The sequence below is a fragment of the Seriola lalandi genome, unplaced genomic scaffold (assembly GCF_002814215.2).
Source record: "Seriola lalandi dorsalis isolate HSWRI2012SDOR001 ecotype SW California unplaced genomic scaffold, Sedor1 jcf7180002054364, whole genome shotgun sequence".
Lineage (NCBI taxonomy): Eukaryota > Metazoa > Chordata > Actinopteri > Carangiformes > Carangidae > Seriola > Seriola lalandi.
Window position 1 is genome coordinate 1 of NW_019524917.1, and position 24,075 is coordinate 24,075.

General features: G+C 38.3%; 1 protein-coding gene across 2 annotated transcripts; it reads right to left on the reverse strand.

Annotated features, from left to right (window-relative positions):
• Positions 1-642: 642 nt before the first annotated feature.
• prim2 (DNA primase subunit 2) lies at positions 643-23,139 on the reverse strand. Of its 2 annotated transcripts, none has more exons than XM_023408470.2 (14): positions 23,078-23,139; positions 22,009-22,158; positions 21,765-21,877; positions 20,904-21,007; positions 20,670-20,790; positions 19,815-19,910; positions 18,046-18,183; positions 15,788-15,855; positions 14,302-14,374; positions 13,833-14,018; positions 6,958-7,084; positions 6,620-6,702; positions 5,080-5,148; positions 643-3,214 (listed from the first exon to the last, which is right to left on the reverse strand). In XM_023408470.2, the coding sequence occupies exons 2-14, from the start codon at positions 22,151-22,153 to the stop codon at positions 2,987-2,989; spliced, it is 1,551 nt and encodes a 516-aa protein (XP_023264238.1). In that variant the 5' UTR covers positions 22,154-22,158; positions 23,078-23,139; the 3' UTR covers positions 643-2,986. The 2 variants fall into 2 exon arrangements, with proteins under 2 accessions (XP_023264238.1, XP_087030693.1); XM_087174567.1 differs by lacking the exon at positions 23,078-23,139 and adding an exon at positions 22,796-22,939.
• Between the last annotated feature and the right edge of the window lie 936 nt (positions 23,140-24,075).

Below are 24,075 nucleotides of genomic sequence, written 5' to 3' on the forward strand. Positions count from 1 at the left end.
ATATATATATATATATATACACACACACATACATATATACTTTTAATATAATTTCCATTATCAGTCTTGCAACCTGCCACAACAGTATATTTCTCTCAAATTCACCTTTGCAGAGTCATCTGCCAGGACTATTTCTTGATTAAATGTCAGTCTGGTGAGTCATATGAGCGCTCAGAGGAAAATGAAATTGTTAAAATTGAGAATTACTTTTCTGATTGGTCTTGTGACACAAACAATTTTTTTATTATTATTATTTTACTTATTTTTCTGAACATATTCTTCAGGCTGTTGTTAGCGGATAGAAGCAATGTTTTTCATGGTAAAATAGTTTTTGTCCTGCTTTCTTTGCCAGCCAAGTAAACATCCAAGCGCCTGTGTGTTTAATACATCCCAGTGGGACCCTGGGGTGGAGGGTGAACTCAGAATATAGGGAATGTACTCATGGATGACATTTGAGTGATTCTGCAAAGTGAAGGAATTAAATGTCACCCTCTTTGCCATTATGTTCAAATACACAAACTTCTGACAGAGGAGCGTTTCAGACTAAGTAAATCAAGTGTTTAAGTTAGTTAAAAGAGTCAATTCATACACCATGATCTCTCTAGCTTAGATGTTAAAACCTCCACCAGGCTTCACTTCACATCTGCTCAAACTTTATTATCTTTATTTATTTCTTCCAAGTGTGGCAGCGACCACAGCGCAGAGAGGATGAAGGCGGCAACTGCAGTACGGCTAATTTGACAAGAATCCACCGAAGACCCAAAATAATCTGTTCTTCCTCCCACTGAAACGTTAATACTCCATCATGACTACACAAGCGTTTATGAAATCTGAAATCAGGAATGAGGCAGTTATCAAATAAATTGCGCTCGTTTTTACACAGCTCCAGGGCGAGATGTACAAGTATGCGTTATGGGATGTTATCTAATCCTTAAAAAATAAATAGAAAACAAAACTCACACAAATCCCCAAAATTAACCAGGGGCCGCTCCTGGTGAGGCATATTAAATAACAAATCAAACTGCTGTACAGTTGGTCCCCTGGGCAAAATTATATTAGGAAGAGGACAAAGAGAAACATCACGCTCTGAATAGAAATGTACAATGGAGTCAATGTGGAGAATTCAATACCACTGACAAATGACCTATTGTTTTATTTTGGTGCTTTCACATCATAATGCAACAATTGCACTTCGCAATTCTAACTTCCCTGTATTGTATCTGATGTTTTGCTCCCTTTTTTTTTTTTTTTTTTTTTTTTTTTTTTTTTTTTTCATTTTTACATTTGAATTAATGTTACTTGTTTATGGATGCAATGCAAATCAACTTGTGGATGTTATGTTTGCAGCATTTACGAGCTCCAGATTGCAACACATTCACAGGGCTGCAACAAAAGCCTCACTCCAGCTACACTGCACGTCCTTGCATACAGATTCACCCTGCATGTCAACCTCCATGTGAGGCCCATGAAACAAATGTTGCGGTTAGGTCTCGAATTGAATTTCTGGCTCTTTCGGATAATGCACCATCCCCAGAACACCTCTCGCCTATGTAATGAGTACGGGAAGAGAACGAATCGCACGACGAAACCAAGCAAGTTCATGACTAATGATTGTATATCCATTCGGAGGAGATAAACACTGTTCTAGTCAACTGCCTGCCCACAGTCTAAGAAAGTGCCAGCTTTGTCAAATGTAGTCATGCTTTACCAAATATTAAACATCAAGGGTCTCTTGCTGACAGCAGCCCGGCTGCGCACTGTTATCCAGTTGCCTTATTATACTGAATAAATCCTCTCTGTGTCAAGCACCATGCCTGGATTTTAAGACCTAATTTAATTCCAGCTATATGCAGCTCTGGTGAAAACCATGCGTTTGTGCTCTGACGTATAAAGCACGAGACAGTGATGAAGTGTGGTCTGAAAGTGTCTGCAGAGAAATCTGCAGAAATGCTGTGATTTTTTTTTTTTTTTTTTTTTTTAAATCCTTTGCCACCGACACCATCTGGAACATTAAATTAGATTTAAAATGATCAATCATTAAATCACAGAATGGTTTTCACCCCATCATTCAATATTTCCTTTGGCCTCCTGGAAACAGATTTGTATTCATTTAATTCCGGGCCAACTCTTCAGCGCCTCTAATTGGATCTTAAGTTTGTAATCTAGTAAAATGCATGGTAAGAGTGGAGATAAGGGCTCAAAACTGTACCTCCTAAAGAACCAAGATTAGAGGAGCAGTCTCCGTTACCAACATCACAGCAGTGCAAAAGGTCCTTGACTTTCAGGCAGCCACCATTTCTCACAAATTATTGAGCAGGCAGTTCGAGATAAGAAAAAGGAAATATCTCCTGACCACGTATGCTTTGAATAAATTGCATTGTGCACTATGAGGCAATATTCCAAGGCAGCATAATACAACTGTGGAAATTATTTATTTTCATCCATCCTCCTGCCACCATTCATCCATACTCCTGCCAGCAAATACAATGACATTGTTTCTGAGACAGCTGGGAAATGTTCTAGTCATCACCCCCAAAACTGCGTCCCTGCCAAAACACTGTGCACTGAGACTGGGTATAAGCCATCTGAGTCCAGACCAGAGTGAAAACAAAGAAAGAAAACAAACCAAGAGACTACTTTTAACGCATGGGTTAAACGGCAAAAATGAATGATGCAGCCTCACCGACGCTAACAAGGAATTTGATCAGGTAGAAAATGTAATGCTGAGATTAAGAAGATGTCGCTTAGAGGCTAACTCAGACCCTGCTGTGTTTTAAAGTGGACTCGATCATTGAAAGATTACTGATATGCAACTTTAATACATGTCAGAGACAGAGTCTTCAAATCATGTAAATATGGACCCCGCCCCCCACCCACCTTCATCCCTCATAGAAAAGACAGACATTTATTTCTACATGTATAAAAGTAAAAAAAAAAAAAAAGAAAGAAAGAAAAAAAAAGAATAAAAAAAATGTTTTAAAAAAAATCAGGCGTCTTGAAAGAAAGAGTCCAGCTCCTCCGGCATCTCGGCCAAATCCTGGGGGGCGTTTGCTGCTGCTTCTCGTGCTGCAGTGGATCCTTTGGCAGCAGAGTTTTCCTGCAACCTCTGTGGAGCCTCCATCTCTCGCTTAATATCCTTGCCGCCGCCCAAAACTCTCTGGCTCTCTATGAAGTACTGGTTGGGGTGGTTGAGCGAAAAATTGGAGTCCTCAAACTGCTCAAATAAAAAGAAAAAAAAAAGAGAACACAGGAGAGGTAGGTCAAGGGGAAATTAGAACAGCAGTCTCAGTTTTCCCAGAAGTGAATGATGGATTCATGTCACCTTTTATAAGATGATCACGTAACATCTGCTTCATTGGGCAAGATGTGGAATGGCTTGCTAATTTACCAACAATTTACTAATTAACAATAATGAGAACTTTCACAGGCACATTAGCGAGTTAAGTCACCAGCTAGCTATTCCATCAGAGCACACAGCGAAAAAGATGAAATGTCCTCTCAGGAAATAAAATGTCAAAATCACTCATGATGAGTAAAAACCTATGAATCAATTAACAAATGAAGTTTGAGCTCTTTCAGAAGTTCGTCCTGTGACCTTTAGTTTTTAAACAGCTGTTTAATGGTGAGTGATGTTTTAAGTTACTGTGACAGATTTGTACACAACACATTTCACTTTGCCATTTTTACTTGTTGAACTTCTAGAGTGAAGGAAATAATTGTGCACCGAGCACTTTAACTACTATAATGTACATCTGCAGGTGGGTGGAAGAGTGACAACATACTTCTGTTTAATCATTGCTTTTATCAGCTAGTAGCTTCATAAGAATGTGATTTCAACGTGCATAAATTGTCCTGTGAAGCAAATTCATTAATTTTACACATGACTGCAGAGTACAACATCTTTGTTCTTTCATCAGTTGTTTGGACTAAATTCATTAATGTAAGTGTAGTGACTGTAAGCAAATATGACAACTGCATTTTTCATTAAGGTCAATAACCAGTCAAGGAGCTAAGGAGCCCAGGGTTATGACTATGTAAAAGAATGTCTGTTTGGTTTTTAATGTCTTCCATATTTACACGTTTCATTTAAAATGAGACTAATTTTTTAGCACATCCATTCTGTTACAAATAAAGAACTGAACAGTGTACTTCAGTGTACTCGGGGGTTTTGCTGCTACATCCTGATGTGGTCTGGTATGACCAGTAGCTTCTGGTGGCTAATGTTAGCAGACACCAGGACTGTGTCATGGACACAATTTTAGGCAGTTTGTGTAATTACTGATCTACATCCAGAAGAAAATATTTCATGAAGAGTGTAAAGGTGGATTTTACCATGATGTGTCTCAGAGGTATTGTACAGTGTATTTGCTGCTGATTGTACTGAAACTGACAAATAAATTGATACAAAGTCTAAACTTTTATAAAAAAAACTGATAAACTAACAACTTAATTATACGTTGCGTGAATTCTTTGTGTACAGTCACTGTTATTACAATTTCAGGGATACAACTCCATCACTTGCAATAGATCTACTAAAAAGGTACAGTATGTGAAATGATGTTCCCTCCCAAAATTAACTATGACACCTAACGTTTGAGCATTCAAAATAACTGTTTCACCTTAGACACAATATATCAAGCTGTGTAAATTTGGTAAGAAGAGAGAGAGAGAAAAACCAGAGCACGTGTTAAACTACTGATCACAATGTGCCAAACTCAGCTGAATGACAACTGCAGTCACAAGCAAATACATTGTGAGTCTAAGACCTTGTTTATTTGTTGTTTTCTTTTTTCAAGTCACTACTCTTCCCTGAAACCAGGACTCTGAGTGTGACTGAAAGGGATGATGACTCAAGCATCCAAACTTAAACAGATTAAATTAAGTAAGTATCCACAGGGGACAAAATAGATCCGAATGCCATAATAAACCTTTAAAAATTAAGTGGCTGTGACAGCCGGCTAATGATGGATGTGATGACAGTTCTGGGTCTCTCTCCCCAGCCGTCATGCATCACATGTGAGGACCAAACACCTGCCTCCGATACAGGTACCCCCCGCTTCAAATTAAATCTGCACTTACATTGTGAGTCAGCTCAAAGTACTTCTGGCATGCCAGCTGATAGTGCATTCCTTTAACCAGCTCCAGGATCTGCAACAATAAGTAGAGGATAGGAAAAGTTCAAAAAAACATCAGGGTAGAAATTTCATCTGCATTCTCACACTGTTAAACTGTTACACTTTGGAAACCGGCACAGAGCGTTTACATAAGGTATTGCCAACATTTTGTGATTTTGCAGTCTTGTGATCCAAATTGTTTTAATTGGCTTTTCGATCAACTACCTACACAAACATCTCTCATAAATCATTAAGACAGCAGTGAGCGCATCCTTCAAGAAATCTTTGCAAATGTAATCAAAAACAGATCACTTAAATATTCATGCCCTGAGTCAACTCTTTGTAGAATGTAGGAACTGTTGGCAACGTTTACACCTTCAACTCTTTTGGTACATGTACATTTCAGAATTTCTATCTGCTTTTTCATTCCTGGTTTTCGGAAGCTCTGTAAAGTTGGAAAGGGAGGGTGGGAGCAGCCAGTTCGAAGCCCGGGCTTTGGTTGGGTGGCACAAGCACTCTCACATTCTGGCACCAAAATCCCCTGTAGCGTTAGTGCGACTGTACACTCAGGGTGACTTACCTGCTGAAAAATAAATCCAAGGTCTTCATCACTCGCTTAGAGAGAGAGACTGCCTGTATTTGGCTCCGTCATTATTCTCTATATTCCTGAAGGTTGCCTCCAGCGTGATACTGCCACTAGCACGCTCAACCACTGTGGCTGGTATTAGATCTGCGAGAGTGGTAATAAAAGGCAAACACTAGCTGTGCTCTCAGTTTTATTCCTATTTTCTCTTTTGCAAAAGAGAAAATATCGCACTTATGTGATGCGAGTACTTCACTTCCTATTTGTGTGCTTTACTCGAGAAGGTTCTTCTGGGATTTGAGAAACAACATGTCAAACATCCACATTATCGCGTTAACTATCTATTTTTACTTGTCAGTACTTTTAGAAATAAACCCGCTGTTGCAGGAATATGTTGTAGGTCACCCTGTGAAAGACACTATTTTGTGCAGGCATTCATGGATGAATCCTCATGACTTTGGTGATCCTGACTTTTCGTGTAGCGTCTCCGGCAGGTCAAAGATTTCATATAACCTGTGAAATTTCATTTCCTCTGGCACAATCATGAGGTTGACATGTCGTTTTGAATGAAATATCTTGACAACCACTGCATGGACGACCATGAAATAATGACTCTGGTGATCCATTAATTTTTCATCTGGCGCCATCATTAGGTCAGCTTAATAATTTGTCAAATATTTTGGTTCATGCAAGTACCTGCAACGTCGGTTACAGGTTGGCATCTGTAACTACTTTCAACTTGCATATTTTCTATACTGTAGTTGAAATGTTATAAAGACACAGCTTCTAAAGGCAGCTGCTCTCAGCCAGGGTGTGAGGGTGTGGTGAGTAGTACTAACATTTTCCAGTTTCTAACTCTAGATTTTATTTATTTTTACCCACTGGAAAAAAAAAAAAAAAAAAAAAAAAAGATGACACCCACCTGACTGATTCCACTGGGAGACACTTTGTAGAACTGAAGCTTCTGCTTCAGTAGCTCTGGGTCACTGTGGCGAAATGGGCATCCTACAAACATGAAAATGAATTCAAATAATTTGCTTCATGAATTAACAATTATTTGTTTCACCAATAGGAGCAAACTGAAGTTTTCAGCATGTGAAAACTGCATGAGCAGAGATTTGGGTGATGATTTCGATAATCAACACCCAGTCAGTCGTGTCACTATTTCCAAGCCAAGTTCCGTTAACTAGAAAGCCTGATAATTAGAGTTGAGTGGCTCATCACATGGGTAATGGCTTCTTCCAACAGCCGTCAACTCACCATGATGGTCGCCTTGGCTGGGTGGGTTTGATAAAATCACCTTCATGCAGCTGTAGGGGGTGTAGTCTGTTCGCTTGCCTTCTTTGCCAAACATGTGGCGGATGCTGTAGGCATATGCTTTGTCAAACTACAGAGAGTGAGAGGAAGACAAGAGGGGAGAGAGGAAGAGAGGGCATTAGTGAGGATGAGAGTGTAAGAGGGACAAGGTTGGGGTGAAAAGAGACATTGTCATACATCATGTCAGTTTTGACAGGGTGTTTTCCTCAATGAAATATAGAGCTATTAGAGAGAACCTGCTGTAGAGGTGTCGCCACACTCGAGATAGCTGAATTATGGATACCTTAATACGGCCATCTTTCGCTCTCAGTGATTGTGCCCCTTGTCTTGCAGAGCACTTTGATACAATGTGTCTTTAAATAAAATAAATAAAAGATGTGTCCTTAAATAGAAGAATGGAAATCCCAATATGATGTATCAGTATTCAGCGTGATGTATTAACCATTTCTACCTAAAAATGTAGCACTTTACTATTTTATTGGTCCGGGAAAGTTGTTTAGATGTATGAGATCCGTGTTAATATGCACAGTCTGGGCCCCTTGTCACATTTCAGGAGTTTTTGACCTGTTGCAGATCTACCACAGAGGCATTTCCCATTTAAACTTCTCTGATGGGGCAAATTATCAAATAATTTCACAATAAAAGCAAAGACAAAAATGTCCAAGAAGATGGAAACACATTTTTGCATCTGATTTTTTTTCCGTAGTAAAAACTGGCTCCACCTCAACAAGCTACAACAGCAAAATGCTGCTTATACATTGATGCATTTATCATATTAACAATCTAATAAAGTAATATATGATGGTGTGTCAGTCACTGAGGTCATTTTTTCTGTAGAGCAAGTACTTTTACTTAAGTAAAGGATCAGCGTACTTCTTAAGTTTTTGCTGCTAATAAAGTGTCTTTGGGTTTTGGGTTGTCGATTGGATAAAGAAACGTGTTGAGGAGATCTTTTGATTTTAAGATATTATGATGGACAGTCGTCACCATTTTAATAACTGAACAGTTAATCTTCAAAATTATACAGTAAGTGATGATGAAAATGATCATTAATTGCAGCCTCAGGCTCGTATAAGATTTGTATTCTACTAAGTTGAATAAACAAACGATTGAGCATCCACATTTTGATTTGAATATATTTTCTCTGGCCTTTTTTGATTTACAGTTTAGTTCCAACTTATTACTGAGAAACAAATGTACCAACAGGTTGCATTCACAGTCAGACAAAACTAGACTTTGTGTAGAAGTATTTGATCTATGACCGGATTGCAGCAGGGTTTGAATTCAAACAAACTTTATATTAATATCTGGAAAAATCTTTGTATGATAACCTAAAAAGAAAAAACATCAAAGTCAAGGACACAAGTGAACTGTATCAATAAACTTTAAAGTGCCAGACCTCTGCAAACCTTCACACCATATTCTGTCCAGTTTGTTCCAAACCAAAAAATCCTCAATATTTTTTTTGATAGGGGTCATTCTACAAAATCTCCACGGTGAACTCCTTTTATGTGTACCGTACTTCTGCGCAACCATTAAAAATGAATTACAAGGACCCTGCCTCTAAAAATCAAACAGTAAAATACACACTGTGTGCTTCAGAAGTGGCGGAACACAATCACCATGACTGCACCCATCATAACACATTAATGTTGCAATAAACCCCCTGAACTTGCTAATGTGACAACCTGCAATAGCAATTTAAAAACCCATAAAATCTTCCTTAAGTACAATAAATCAAATATTAATTATGTAGAGCTTCTAAGGATTCAAGAGGCTGTATCTCGATTTAAGACCACCCTACTCTATTAAAACGAATCCTGGAACTCCACTGGCATTAAAGTGTGTTTAATATGTATTACATGAAATAATTAGGACATAAAAAGATCCTACGTCATCTAAAAAAGTGATACAAACACTTGATATGGCATTGAACTGTCACTGAGAAAGATAAGACTGAGGAGGTCTGATTAAAGAGAAAACTTCATATGAACAACAGGTACCAAAACAGTCTGTTCATATATACTGGGATTAACTGCAAATGGCTCCAGAGGTAAACCTTAAAATGTGCAATATCTGATGAGATTAAACTGTATTTGATTTCCCCTCAGCATTCAGATTCCCTTCAGCACTGAGATGTTGAACAGTGCAGTTCAGTTTCTTCTCATCTTGTCCCATTTTTACTCATATTGAATGAAACTCCTTTAAATGCAATATATTTGCTGCGCTTCCTCTAATCACCAAGTGTGTTCCTACACTTCAGCCTACACTTTAGATAATCCTGGATATACTCTAATACAGTTGACCTCCAAACTGATGGAAGTGAGGAAAAAAAAAACAGTAGAGTCTGAACACAAGCACAAAAGATGCATTAAAAAGGAGCAGAGCCATAGCTCTCCTAGTGCTTGGCTCGTGGGGCTACATCACTGCAACATCCCCCCACACTCTAGGACACATTCACAAAAACCTGCGGCAATGGAGACAGAGAAATAGGACACAATCAAAGGGATTATGTACGTGTGTGTATGTGCATGTGTGTAAACTTGGCATGGCTTCTTAGGCTCAGTCCATAGTGACTGATGTGCCTGTAGCTCCAATCCCTCTTACATATAATACCATTAAAATAGTTTTTTAAATCTGCACTACTGGCCTTTTCACACCCTAAAAACAATAAAAAAGGTGAGGGACTGAAAAATACTGCAAATACACACAAGGTAAGAAGTTTGATTTTGCGGAAAGAAGAAACGAACTGCTTTTTGAAATGGTCATTTACTCACAATGAACGAGGAGAAAGGAGAGAAAATATACTGCTACATTAATGACAAGCCAATATAAGATATGCATCTGCATAGTCCTAGGTTCTGCATGAAAGCAAATGTCACCTGAACAACTTATATTCAGCATGAGCAGTAAAACTAAGTGCGATTCTCCAGACTTGTTTTCAACCACCTATTTCAGATAACAATGTACTAGCCAATATTCTGTTTATTTAAGATTTGGATTTTATTCATTTATTTAAATTGGAGCCTTAACTTTCTAAAATGAAAATAGAACAAAAATCTCACTAACACAAAATAATTTCTCTTGGATCTCTTCAAGAAGAAGACTTTTCAAAAGTGAGGCAGACCCATAGCAAAGGAGGATTTCGGGGCTACTTTGAAATGTACTGAAAATACCAGTGATTAAAATAACATGGTGTACATTTGTAACCATACTTTAAGAGCAGTTAATACAAAGTGTCATCTAATGAATCTCCTCTACATTTGGAAAAGACCCCAGAGGAAACCAACGCTATAAAGTGAAAAATAGTTTCAGTTAGTGGAAATTAATTAACCTGAAGTTAACATCTGTAAAACAAGCAGTTCAGAGCAGTCCTACCCTGAGGCTAAACAACACACTAAAATGTGGTACAAATAGACACTCCTTCAAATGAATTGGCTGACTTCCGTGGCAAGAAAAATGGTTAGATCAAGTTGATTTCATCAATTTTCCCTCTCCCTCTAGTCTAATATTACACTGCCTCTTCCTCCAGGCCTCCCTTTCGGCATCGCTGCCTCCCATCTTTTTCTCCGTGCCAGTCGCATACTAATGAGCAGGCTTTGTGCAGCCTGCCACAAAGTGCAGTCCCTGACACAACACATACATCACTGTGAGAGCTGCGATCTGGTCAGCACCACTCTGCTGCCTCTGCTGTGGAGCAAGGGCTGGGCTTTATGCAGAGCCCATCACACTTTCTCTTGGAGCTTGTACACGCTACTTCAGAGATGGGGCACCAAAGAGGGATGTAACATGAATCCAGTCCTCTGTAGTTGCCATGAGGCTCTTACTGAGGGGCCAATAACAGACAGTAGGACAGGAGAGAGTGTGGGCAGGAGAGATGGGATATTTTTGAATGGCTCAAATGAAAATACTTGAAAATGAATGTTTTTCTTTTTATTAAAGATATGGGCTCACAAAAACCAACAAAAGAAACTGACTGACCTACATCTTAAGAGAGTGAGGAACTAACCACCCTGACTTCTAGCATATGTTGCTCCAGTGCAAAACTATTTCAAAAAGCTACACAAATTACTGCTGATATTTTGGTTCACTTTACTCAGATTAGAAATGTAGTCTTATTATTTTGCTGTATGTTTCTCCTTAGTCATAAATACAGGTGGTGGTTGCAATCAACAATGACAACCAACCATTACTCAGCAGGACACTGATGTTTAGAATAACAAAAACAAAAATATGAACATGTTGTAAGGGCAAGCAGAATTAGTTAAATGGCACCAAAACAAAATGTTTTTGAAATCTGATTAAATTGTAAAAGTTTCAGAAACAATTAAGCTTGTTGTGGCTTTATGTTTTAATTTCCCATAGTGATCTACAGCTCAGCTCAACAGCGATTGTTTAATTTATGTTAGACATTAAACATTAAAATTCTTACCAAACTCCTGAATTTGTTCCTATTCACACTATGTTTACACTGGTTCTGGACATGGCGTTATGCTTTTACACATTGGCCTCTAACCAGTTGCATGTTAGTGTACTTCGTCCTCCATTTCTACAATGCTTTTGCAAAGAGATGAGAACAACCTTACGAATGGCGAAGTATCTGGATTTTAAACAGGTGAAAACATGAAAAGCGTCTCTATGCATCTTTGTGCATCAGAGTGTGGTCAGAATTCTTCTTCTTCTGTCTCATTACAACTAAAAACTGACGCACCAGCAGAAACAGATGCCCCATATATTCCCACGACACGCCTGGAGACATCGTCTGGCTGATGTAAAACACATCCTTGGACTGGAAAATATGCAGACTACCTGGAGTGACATGGTAGGGGTGCCAACCATGTGATACACTGTACTACTACAAGTCATTATTAAAAGACAACACTGCTCAGGGATCAAGGCCCATCCACATGAACTGCTGTGCCAGACTGCTGCACTGGGTTTCTATTCAACTCAGCACAATTAAATGATTTCTTGGCACCTTACACACTGTTAATACTGCATCTTTTGAACAGCACTCAAAAATGCAACACACATGTGTTTGAGATTAAGCTCTTGATGGGTGTTTATCAGAGCAGGTCATAGGGTTAGACAGACAGTATTTTAAGCGTTTACTTTGCAAATATAATTTACAAAATAGAAATTATTACAAAAACAGGTCAAAATAAGACAAGTCTCTCACAGTGTCACAGTGCAATCAAATCATGCTGGTTTAATATTTACCTGCGAAGTAGGTTTGCATCAAACAATTATTTTTATTACCAATTATTTTCTCAATTCATCTCTTTATCTATAAACACCAGAGAGCAGTGAAAAAAGCCCGTCCTTGTTTCCTAGAGCCCAAAGTGTTGTCAAATTCATTTAAAAACCTGATACCATCAAATGTTTCAAATTTTTCCTTTAAGTGATTCAAACTATTAATCGACCAATAGCTGCAGCTCTGCAGTCAAGAACTCCCTGCTGTGGCTGAGCAGCAAACTGTGTAATGGTCTCACGGAGCAAATGATGCCACTACTAAAACAACAAAAAGGGTTCATAATCATATTTGGGGGTTATGGACCTGCAGATATTTTTAATATTGTGTGATCTGACCATTCATATTGTAATTTGCCTTCATACTGAACTTTTTAGGACAAGGTTCATTTGGTTGTTTTTGGCTTGTATTCAGGGAACCACTGAGAGCAAAATCACTGACATGCTGAAGAGGTGGGGTGAAGTGAATGAGGCACGAGTCCAAATCCATTAATTGTAGCGTCAAGCTTTTTTTTCCCTCAAATATACAGTATGTGTTTTAATATTTATTTTTTATTAATATAGAACATGGCGTAGAATGAAGTTAAATCACTTGAACTGAAATTTCATTTTCATGTTTCATGCATAATATCTCAACAACAAATTCCTAAGTGGCTGTGTGTGGTTGTCGAGCATTTAATAAAAAAAAAAAAACTACTCAGAAACAGGGAAGTCTGAATCAGCCATATCTTACTTCTTTTAAGACAGGCCAACCAAGGTGAGGCAGACGGGGATGTTCTAACAGTCTTTAGTGTATAGAGCAATATTCCTAAAAGCAAATCGATGCAATCCAAGCAATTATCTATCTAACACGCAGTTGTTTCCTTTACAGTCAACAAGGACAGGAATTAGCACTTGTACGATCAGACTTATAAAACCATGCACTCAAGCCAAGCTAAGTAAGGCACACTGTGTAACAGCATGTCCACAGCTACCTAATGACCTAATTGAGGAAAGAAAACTTAATGCTGTAGCTATTGATTTCAGAAATGAAGAAAAACTGCAAAACCTTTTCAGAACTGTTAAATAAAATGTGGTGTGGTCCTGGCTTATGTCTAATACATTTAAATTAAAAGAAATTACGACAAGAATAAACAGCATGATTCATTTGAGCTGGCATCTCCTGTCACTATCCACATGAAGAGTTGTTGTTCTCCTCATGTAGAACAATTTTAATCTCTTTGCTGTGAATCTGTCTTCTATTGAGAGATACAACAACTGAACCCACAACGACTTAAGTCTTCATTAGACTCATTACAGTACTGCGTGCAACAAATGAAACCGGTGAACTTTCTTTCTTTTTTAATCGATACAGCTTTGATGAGGCCACTTCATCAACAATAAAACAGCACCGCCGACTCCAGTGTTGAGAAGCACTCAGGAGAGGAGAAGGCACTGAGACATTAACACTGCTGTCGAGCGTTTCTTAATTATAATCATTATATTACTAAAGTTTAGTTTGCTGTAATCTTCTTTTGACAACACATTCCTACATTATAATATTATAGCATTAATATCGTCAACATTACCTTGTCTGCATCCACTTTCCCTCTGGTGAACTCTGACCTCCAGAACTGCAGCGCCTGCTCCAGAGAGAGGCCGATACCTTTGAGGAAGAGGCCGTACTGCATACGTCCCCCATGGCGGAGATGGTGGTTCTCTCTCAGTGACTGGTGGAGCTGCTTCATGCACAGCGGGAACGACTTTCCTGAAAGCTACAGGCAGAACACAATTAATGACTAATAAGCAAAAATAAACTAATGTGATTCATCAGTACCTGTTTAATCCCATTTCCATTCTATGGACCACATGTTAAACATAATGTGAACTGACTGATTAAAACTAACGTGACACTAAATACACTTTCGATTCGTTCCTAGCTCTGGGCCACCAGAGTTACTACACAAGCATCATTTCTCCCCTTTTACGCCACCCATTCCCAGGCAACATGGCACCCTGAACTTGACATTTCGAGAATAAATGGTCAGTGCAACTCACTGAATCAATTTGTTCCAAGGAGATTTTCCCAACATTCTTCTGGATGCTGTAATCCTGTCCCACATAGGCATGACTGAAAGAAGAAAAAAACATGAAAAATATCAGGATTTTGACAAATGAGACTGTATTCCTTTAGGAATATTAATGCAATTTTAGAGGCAATTGGGGCTGCCATAAAAAGTGAACGTATTTTCCGAGGCATGTTCCCTTAACTCAAATCAAATCTTCTTGATAGAAAATCAGGTTAAGACCTGACAGTAAGACTGGACACAGCTAAAATAATGAAAACTTTACTGCAATAATAAAAACAAGGGGACACATGCCTGTAACCTCCTGCCAAACAAACTTGAAACTGCTAAGCTGCTATCAGTAGATTTTTAAGTCGATGACTTTGGCAATCCATCAAGTCCCGTGTGGCAGTGCTTCACATCACATTGTGTTACCCCCCCACCACAGAGATTAGTGGCTTGCCCACTAATCTCAACAACCTGCCCACTAATCCCCAACAACAATCAAGCGACACGACTTCTCCCACCCCTACATTCATGTTCCTACTTTTATCTGAAGTAAGATAAACACCCTCACTGTGCTCTGAGTTGATCTTCTTGGCTATAGAAGATGAAATGAAGTCAGCTGCCTTTTCATGCACACTCATGTGCTGTTGCTGATTCACTTCAACTTTCAGTGGTGAACACGTTTAAGGTTTTTACATCCAGTTATCCACAAGAGGTGAGCCTTAGTATCAGAAGTTAGCAGCAGCTCAATTGTTTGAAAAAACTATATCAACATTTAAGGTGGTTTTTAATATTGCAATGCAGGTCTGATAAAACAAGATGCAGGTTTAGTGCGGCACTTCAATGAAGTGACAGGCTTGAATTGCATTTTTTGGCATAACTGAACACTATAATACATCAAGATAAGTGACACCTTTTACTGCAGCATTCATGTCTTATGGAAAATAACTTGCAGTGTGTCCGCATCACAGGCGCTGATCACAGTCTGCTCACAGGATGACATAAAGCAGGTATTCCCACCATATGGAGTTTGACTTATGAGGGCTGCATACTGAGCTCTGCTTAATCTATGATTTGATCATGAAAATGCATTACAATTTAAAATTCTAAATCAATTAAGTAATTTATCCCAAAAAGCAATTACTGGGGGGGGGAAAACATGCCCCCCCATCAGTCAACAGCTAATGCAATAACAGTGTTTGAGAAATTGTAGGAAACATAATGCACATGTTGCATAGTGCTTACTGCTTCAAGACTGAGTTAACTAACAATAAAAATAGATGATGGTGCCCACGTGGCCGGGCACCATAAGTCTCCACAACATCTGGACTTGTCTACAGGGACCGATTGGGTTGAATCAGACCAGGCACAAGCCCCCAGCCCTCCTTGGTGCCAAAGATCAATCCTGCTAAATCTCTTTTTCAACAGAGTTCTGGAAAAATGGCAACAAAGTTATCAATCCTGCTGCTTACCTGAGGTGGTTAAGGAGCGGTTGGAGACGTTCATCAGAATGCACTGCTGGTAGTGAGCGGGCAGTCAGCTGCAGAGAGACGGACATCACATGAGTGATGGTGAGCAGTGTAGGTCAAAGGATTAGAACAGCCGACCATTGCAGGTAAAGTGCAAAGATTAAGTAATGCGCAGAACCAGAATTAAAATACAAGGTCATGGAGTCAGCTTATGTGGGTTGAATAAAACTAAAGGTATACGTATATAAGACCACATTATCCAAACTGATCAGGAAAAATTAAAAATGATTTAACCAAACATGTAAATACACTGTATTATCAATCAGGAATAAATTCCAGATACTTTTTCATGCTGTCTCAGTCTATTTGAGCTTAATTTTCTTAATTCAAAAGCAAACCTAGAGATGGAGGCACATCTCTCCTCAACAAAAAGCTTTAGATGAACTGCATCATAAACACGAGTCCAATCGGCAACAGTCTCAACCATTTCAAGGTCTGCCCTACAGATAGACAAAAACAGTTTAATATACAATACTCTGCCTGTTGAAATGAACAGCGAACAAATAACTGGTCATTGGAGTCATATGGAGAAGCAGCTTTCCATTTCATGCCTTTTTAATGGCACATTTTTGGCGATGTCCCCTTGCTGTCCCCAGACAAGGAGAATAGACATTATAGTAACACAGAAACAGTCACAATGGCACAGTTACAAAAAATAGTTTTGGAGCATTACTCCATTCCAGCAGTTAGTGGTCCGGATAATTACCAGAAAATTGGAGAAAGGCCCAACTGGACCAAGTTGTCCTTATTATGTTTTTTTTGGGGTTTTTTTTCTGTTTTTCCTTTTCTAATCCTGCCTGCCTGTCCTCCTATAAGGGAGGAAATGCATTCAGATTAAAGCAAATCAAGCAAATGTTGCCCACTATGCCAACATTAATACAGAGATAATGACTTTCTATATTACAGCGACCTAATCATTATTTGGACATCAGAATGAATTCTACAGCCAGTGGAGTTCTTTACTTGCCCAGTAGTGAGTTTTAGACCAGAGATTCAGTTTGTCAATAGGCATTTTAGATCAGTGGCTGAGCAGAGTCCACTCTTTGTTGTGAACACAGGCATTACCTCAAAAACGCACTGATTGAAAGTGACTACTCGGTTGAATGCGAGGGACGGACAGCAGAACACAACCACAGAACAAAAACTAACCTTTGTTCAAACTGCTAAAGGATTTTCTAGGCGCTAAGCAACAAACCGCCTGTCCTAAGGTAGACACAAACAGCTGCTTTGGAAAGACAAGGCATCTGGTGTCTCTTTTGACAAAGTGTTTTTTAGTTGGAAAAATCATCAAACTATAAGAGGACACATGATATACATGTATGTGTGCATAGGTATTAGAGCTAGCCCAATATATTAGCCGATATTAGCTTATTGCAGAAATAGCTGTATTGGTGTATTTGGGTGGATAATTAATAATTGCAGTACATTTCCTGCAGAAGCCTATTCATGAACTGTACAGTGCCACTGCCTTTGGCTGTTGATCACCACGATATAACCTGAACTTTGGTTGTCTCCTCACATGTATTATATATGCCTCTGGTTCCCAAAACATCATGGTTCACATCCTACAGGGCATTCGATGCAGTGCACAAGTGTGCCGATATTGCGACTTCACAGACCCCCTTCAACAGCCTTTTAAAAAAACATCATGCCTGTAGGGAGAATAAGCACTTTCACACTAGCTGTCCCCAGTCTTCCCTCCAGACATTTTATGTCATGTGTGCATACTCATTCCCCTCATTTGAACCATGAGTTTCTCTAGTTTCCCTCAGGGCTCTGAAGGGAACAGCCATGATTGCAATTTAATAATACACCTTATGCACCCAGGATTACTGTATACACAAAATACATTTACAGAAACTACATGTACAGGAAGTGGACATAACAGAAACACTTTGCAATGTAATGTAAAGTGAAGCTCTTGTAGTGAGTCAGAAAGGTGTTGATTCAAATCTATGGTACTTTCATTTATGTCAGAGTTGTACATGCACATGCTATATATATATATATATATATATATATATATATATATATATAAAAAGGGGTAAATCTTTGCTATACGTTTACACCATGAACTGCAGTGAAATACGCCTGAAGTTGCCATGTTTCTCTCAAGTACACATTCTCATCTTCTTTGAGCTTTCTGGAACACAACCCATTATTCAGCCTTTCAAAAACAGTGAAGAGATGTAAACACTCACCGCGAGAGCTTTAGATAGCCTTGTGCGAAAATCATTGAGAACAATGGTGACAATTTCCTGATGAGGGATGTACACATAGCCTGCTTTGAGGTACACTTTCCTTGTTCGCACTAGATCCAGGGCATCTTGAAAGGGAACCTTTAAAAAAAACAAAACAAGAGTTGGAGAGAAAATGTTTTGAATAAATAATGCATTCAAAAGATACATTTTAATATTCCGTTGGCATGTATAGTAAGGATAGTGTCAGGAGGTTGATGCTAACCCTTTTGCCCTTTATATTTTTTGGCCACTTAAAATGTGATCCAAGGATTTAGACTTATTCTAGTGATATTCAATAAAGCGAGTGTAATGATTTACATTCTCAATGAAGAGACCATCAGCAACAAGCATAAAATGTAAAATGAAAGTCATGTAGCAGGCCATGACATTTTCCCCTTTTCCTTTTCATTTTGTGAATAGACAAACTGAGACTTAAACTTAGTCAGCTGTGAAAGGTTATGATGGTGATCTGTCAATCAGGCAATTACTTTTCAGGCTCTCTATTCACACTGATTTAGGAGATTCCTCCACTATGTGAACATTTAATGATTTAACAACATTATGTCAGAACATTTCTCATGTAGTATTACAAGATACTCAGATGCATTTGGGAGAGTATGCATTCTCCAATAAGTTGATTTAAACTGCCTGAGGGAGAAAGAGTTGCATATTTATTTCATATTAGAAAATGTTCTGACTTGATCTGACAAAACATTGGCCCTGGGGGTAGGGGAATTGAAGTAAAAATATAGAGCTAAGAAGGCTTTACTTCAGTGTAATCAATATTTTATTTATTTTTAAGAGTATTTTAAGAGTGACTGGTACACTCTTGAACAGGTAAGTATTACACAGAATGGTTTACACTAATAAGAAAGCTCTTATGGCAGTTATTCCAAGCTTAACATTGGCCCAAAGGCAAAAGTTAAAAATCTATGAATCTTTATAAGTTTCTCTCTAAATTCTACCCAACCTTTTTTGATCTTCTGTGATCCGAGTTGTTACATGTATTAATGGTGGTCAATATCTCAAATTAATGGTTAACATTAGTGATTTGTATCTCATCAGTAGTGAATGGGACCCAAATTATGTAACCTGGTATACTTTACTTTGTAATGGCTTCAAATAGGAACAGCCTTTTAGTCCGTAGTGTGGGTCAGGTTCCAAAATCACAAGATCCTACATTTCCCATTATAGAACTTCCCCGACTAACTAACGCCACAACGTTTAAACTCCACACCTCCAGTTTTAATCAAAACCTTTTTTGTTAAAAATGTGAGGCTTATCTGAGAGAACCCCAATGACATCATCTGGGTAAAACTGGTGGAGTGACCCTTTAATGTGGCAATCCACTCCAGAAGAGTCTCTTTGAAAGACTAACCCTAACCCACAACTTTGTTAAACTTGTTAACTTGTTAACTCAAAATTACAAAGAAATGACCATCAGCTGGAAATCCTGGAGCTTTTGATAGTGAATGGAAGAATCACTGTGAGGATAATTACAGTGGAGAGGGTGATTGTAACATAAAAAGCATTTTCTGATTGGCTGTTAAGATACAAATGTTCAAATCTTTATTAAAGCTCTAACATTCAGAATACAAAACATTTCATGTTCATTGTCCCATGTCTAGATTCTGTACCTGCTGGATTCTAAAAGGACTAGAAACTATTTTATGGGCACATCAGCACTTAACTTTCTTAGTGGACTCAATGGACAGAGACGAGTAACTCACTTTGTAGAAGTCCTGACTCTCAACAGTGACTCCACTGACGGCGTAACTGGAGATGACAAGCTTTTCCTGCAGAGCCTTCTTCTCCTCTACAGTAATCTGAAAAGTTATTGAAGAGGATGATGAATTTCAGTGAAGAGCTGCAAAGGCAGAGCTGTGTCAGTGTTAATACATTGAGGGTTGAAGCTCATGGAAACCAAATGTCATTTATCAAATTAATGCACCATTTTCATTCTTGCGTCAACTCATTATGCGTAGATGAATTATTCAATAGTTTTTTCCATTTATGAAAACCTGCTGCGTGCTTTCCTTAAAGTGTGTCTTTAGACGGACCTAAGTAAAACAGAAACTAAACACACCATTATTACACTTTTATTCTTCAAGTGATTAGGGAAACTGTTAAAAATAGCATTTATCTACATTTATCATCTCTGAAATATAATCTGTTTTACAAATAAATCTTTTACCAAAAACAGAGCAAAAAAAAAAAAAAACACTTTTAAAAATGAAACTTTTTAACTACCACTGAAGAATACCTCACCATTTATAGATCCTGTTACAGTGATCAAACAGCTCCATCTAGTGAAAATACAATTGAATATCACTATGTTGTGAATGGAGGCAGCTTATACAGCTTGTTGTCTCCCATGACACACTCATTACTTAAGTCTGCCCTAAAGAAGTAGCGCCGCTCAGAGGGTGTATTATAACCTCGTTTTGTAAACGCAATGATGGATGAAGCTCTTGCTAGGACCGGTAATTAAACAGCTGTTAATGCTAATGCTGGCTATGTAGCAATAGCAAAACTTACAAATAGTTCCTTTAAATCAAGGCAAAATAAAGGCTTCAGAAACTTACTGTGTTATATTGCAGATTATTTCTGTGCAGAAATTCACGTTTTTGATCTGAAAGCATGCCATCGAAACGGTAGCGGAAAAGATCAACTTCCTGCTGTATAAACCACCGCCTGAGGTCTTCCCTTTAGGAGATCATTGAAAATGAATATTTAGTTTGGTTGCTTTTGAATGACACTCATTTGTTGTCAAAAAAAGAATACAATTGTTATTTAAATTTAAAATCATTTGTACTTACGTTTGGCAGTAGGCGAGCCTGAGAATGAAGTGGGAGATATGATCCTTTCTTCGTTTCTCATATTCATTTTGTCCAATCTGAGACTTTTTTTCATCCTTGACAGACTAAAAAAGGCATTTTAAATGACATTATGTAAATAACATATAAAAAAAAAAAATTTTCATAATCTGTCTTGGAATATTGAGAATTGACTGCACCCTGAGTATTTTTAGAGGCTAACCTGCCACAGGTGTAATCTACTAGTGTTTGTTTACATAGTGACTGCATAGTACAAGCTATTTTTGGGTAAACATTATAGCAGATTATTGTTGTAAACATGCACATGCATGTACCACACAGGGACAACCTGAAAAAGGATGCCATGGATAAGATGGGATTCGTGTAACATGAATATTGAGGCAACAACGGAAGTGACACAAGATATTCAGATGCATTTGGAGAGTTTCTTACAATTACGTTAATATAATGGGATACTTTGACTAATTCTTGTGTTTTAATATGTGTCTGTCTGTCTGTAGCAGACTAAACATTTTACCTCAACTAATGTTAAAACCATTAATATTTACAACGATGTTTGTTCAGAGTCCATGCAAAAACACATTTTGTAGTTGCACAAACTCAACCTAAAAGCCAGAATAGTCAACATTACCGATACATATACCACTTCCCATCCCTCACCTACAGCTCAAACTACCAATATGGATCAATGTAGTGTGACAATTCAGGATGAAAGCCCTGTACGCTTCATCTAACAGCCAACACTTGGTAAATGAACATTGAGAAACTGTATGCATTTGAGTATAACGGTTTATACAAGCTGCACTGCAGAGTTTTGATGTATGTCATGCTTAAAATACTCACAGCCTCTAGTTTGTAAGGAAAGTTCAGGTTTCTAGACTCATTCCACAGTTTCTTTTTGTAGTCTTCTGACAGTTTCACGTAGCTCACTCCCAAATTCTCAATGGTCTTCAACACTGCATTGACATTAAAAGAAAACTTCCTTTTTAATATGAAAAAATGTATTTCACAACACCTGAGAAAACAGTGCTTACAGCAAATTTCATAATTCAAATTTCATTTGATCAACATGAGACCAACTACTTACATTTCACTCTGTCCACAGCAAATGTCTCAAATTCAGAGAGAGAGATGTTTTCAAGAGGAGGCTGCACATAGAACTGCAGAGCATGTCCATAGAGCTCCGTCTGAGGGCTGGTGTCAATCTTCTTTCTTCTGCTACCAAACTGCATCTTGCCTAATGGTAAAGGAAAAGTATGTTTAATGTACCACCAGATAATAGGCCACTAGTGGACACCTTGTTGGGATATCTGGTGCAACTGAAATGCACACACAGTGAGGTGGAAATCAGCTGCAGCCCTAAAAGACAAGTTAATCAAAATTAAACAAGATGCACAATTCTTTACCGGGGTGCTGGCATTTTGGGACTAAATATGGTATATTGGGGAAGAATTGTTTGGCTTTATACATAACACCCACTGCCAACAATTACAATCAACTGATGATCTGGTCTGAAATGATCAAGAATGCTGTGACTCTCCTCACAACATAAATAAATAAACAAATAAATAAAATGACTGCCTAAACTCTTTTACCAACTGTGTGCCATCAAAACTGTGCAGAAGTGACACTAGCTAATCTTTTTTACAAATCATCATAATCCAAAGACAAACCATCGTAGAATATGGAAGTTAGAAGAAAGAAAAATACACATGCATGAGGCATCTTCTCTCTGTCAAAACATATTTTTAGCTGCATCTACTTGGGCTAGAAAGCTGACCTTGACTAAACTCTGTAAAGACTATTATGAGGTTAATTCCACGATACACAATCTAGCCCTGCAACCGTGAGCTCACAACTTACTGACAACTTACTTGACAAGCTACTAGCTTTATTATGTCACACTGGGTCCAGACCAGCAGCTTGAGACTTCACTTAGAGAGTATCAGAGACGAAAGTTAACCAGACTATAATTAACACTGTCTAGTTAGCTAAACGCAGAACAGCAACTTGAGGGTTGTTGTAGATGCTAGCTAACTTACAGTAAGCTACCTTGGAAACTGACTTGAAATCGGCCGAGCTCTAAAACAAACGGAGCAATTTATCAAACAAGCAACTGGCAGAAGAATTAATTTGCAAGATTGCAGTTACATTACCGATTAGATGATGAAGCAGCTGCCTCCAAACTCAATCCCGCCAAACAAAGTGGGCTGTTCAACAAACGCGGGTAAACGATGACGTTTTTAACCAACTCAGGAAGAGAAACCTTGTCATAAAGAGGGCACTTGTTTTCTTGTTCCGCCTGACACGGTGTGCCTCTCCCGTTGTTGACGACTTCCATGGAAAGATTAGAAAGTATTCTCACTTTTGGACGATACATTTGAACCAGGCGTGTATCCGGAGAAGTTGAGATTTAAAATAACTCATGGTTTTTACATTGTGTCATTTCTATGACTCTTTTGTTGTCGTCGACCTGGGTGCAACAGGAACTTGCGGGGGCATCTGTACTACATAGCAAACGCACCCAGAACATGTGGGTTTACCCATAACCTCGAATGCAGACTTCTTTTCTCTAGAATATGATAATAATACGTACCAAATCTTAGCCCCCCGTCTTTATTTATCGAGACGCTTTCTGCCATTAATAATCAAAGTCAATAGAAAATACTCAACCATCGTCTTCGTTGTTCTGTGACTGAACTTAATACAACGAACTCTATAGATACTAATGACCACCAATGTCCATAACCATAGACTGTAAATAATATAGTCGATGGTCAACTAGGCTACTGTCCATGTCACACAGAGACAGTACTAAAATGTATTGATTTATTTATTCAATTATGAATAATTATGATTCAATTTATTCATTGTTGTGTTGGTAGTTTAATTTAAGAAAATGATCTGAATACTTTCTACACCAAGAAGAATAATGGCATTCGCATTGAGTCAGCCACAGAAATAAAACACACACACATGATAGTTGTGAAGAACATATCATATCATTGTCGGGAAGGAGTCATTATAGATTTACCGACATGACAAGTACCTCAACATTTACAGTCGTGCCTTTAGAACTACAAATGTTCCCAAGACTCCTACGTCGAGACGTGTGTTTCATGTTAACTATCTTGCGTTGTGCACTCTTTGGCTC

Coding starts and splice junctions, on each gene's coding strand:
- prim2 (XM_023408470.2), bottom strand. CDS start 22,153: ATGCAGTTTGGTAGCAGAAGAAAGAAGATTGACACCAGCCCTCAGACG. Junction 18,184..19,814: donor AGAGTCAGGACTTCTACAAA/GTGAGTTACTCG, acceptor TTTTTTTTAAAG/GTTCCCTTTCAAGATGCCCT. Junction 14,019..14,301: donor CCTTGGAACAAATTGATTCA/GTGAGTTGCACT, acceptor TTCTGCCTGTAG/CTTTCAGGAAAGTCGTTCCC.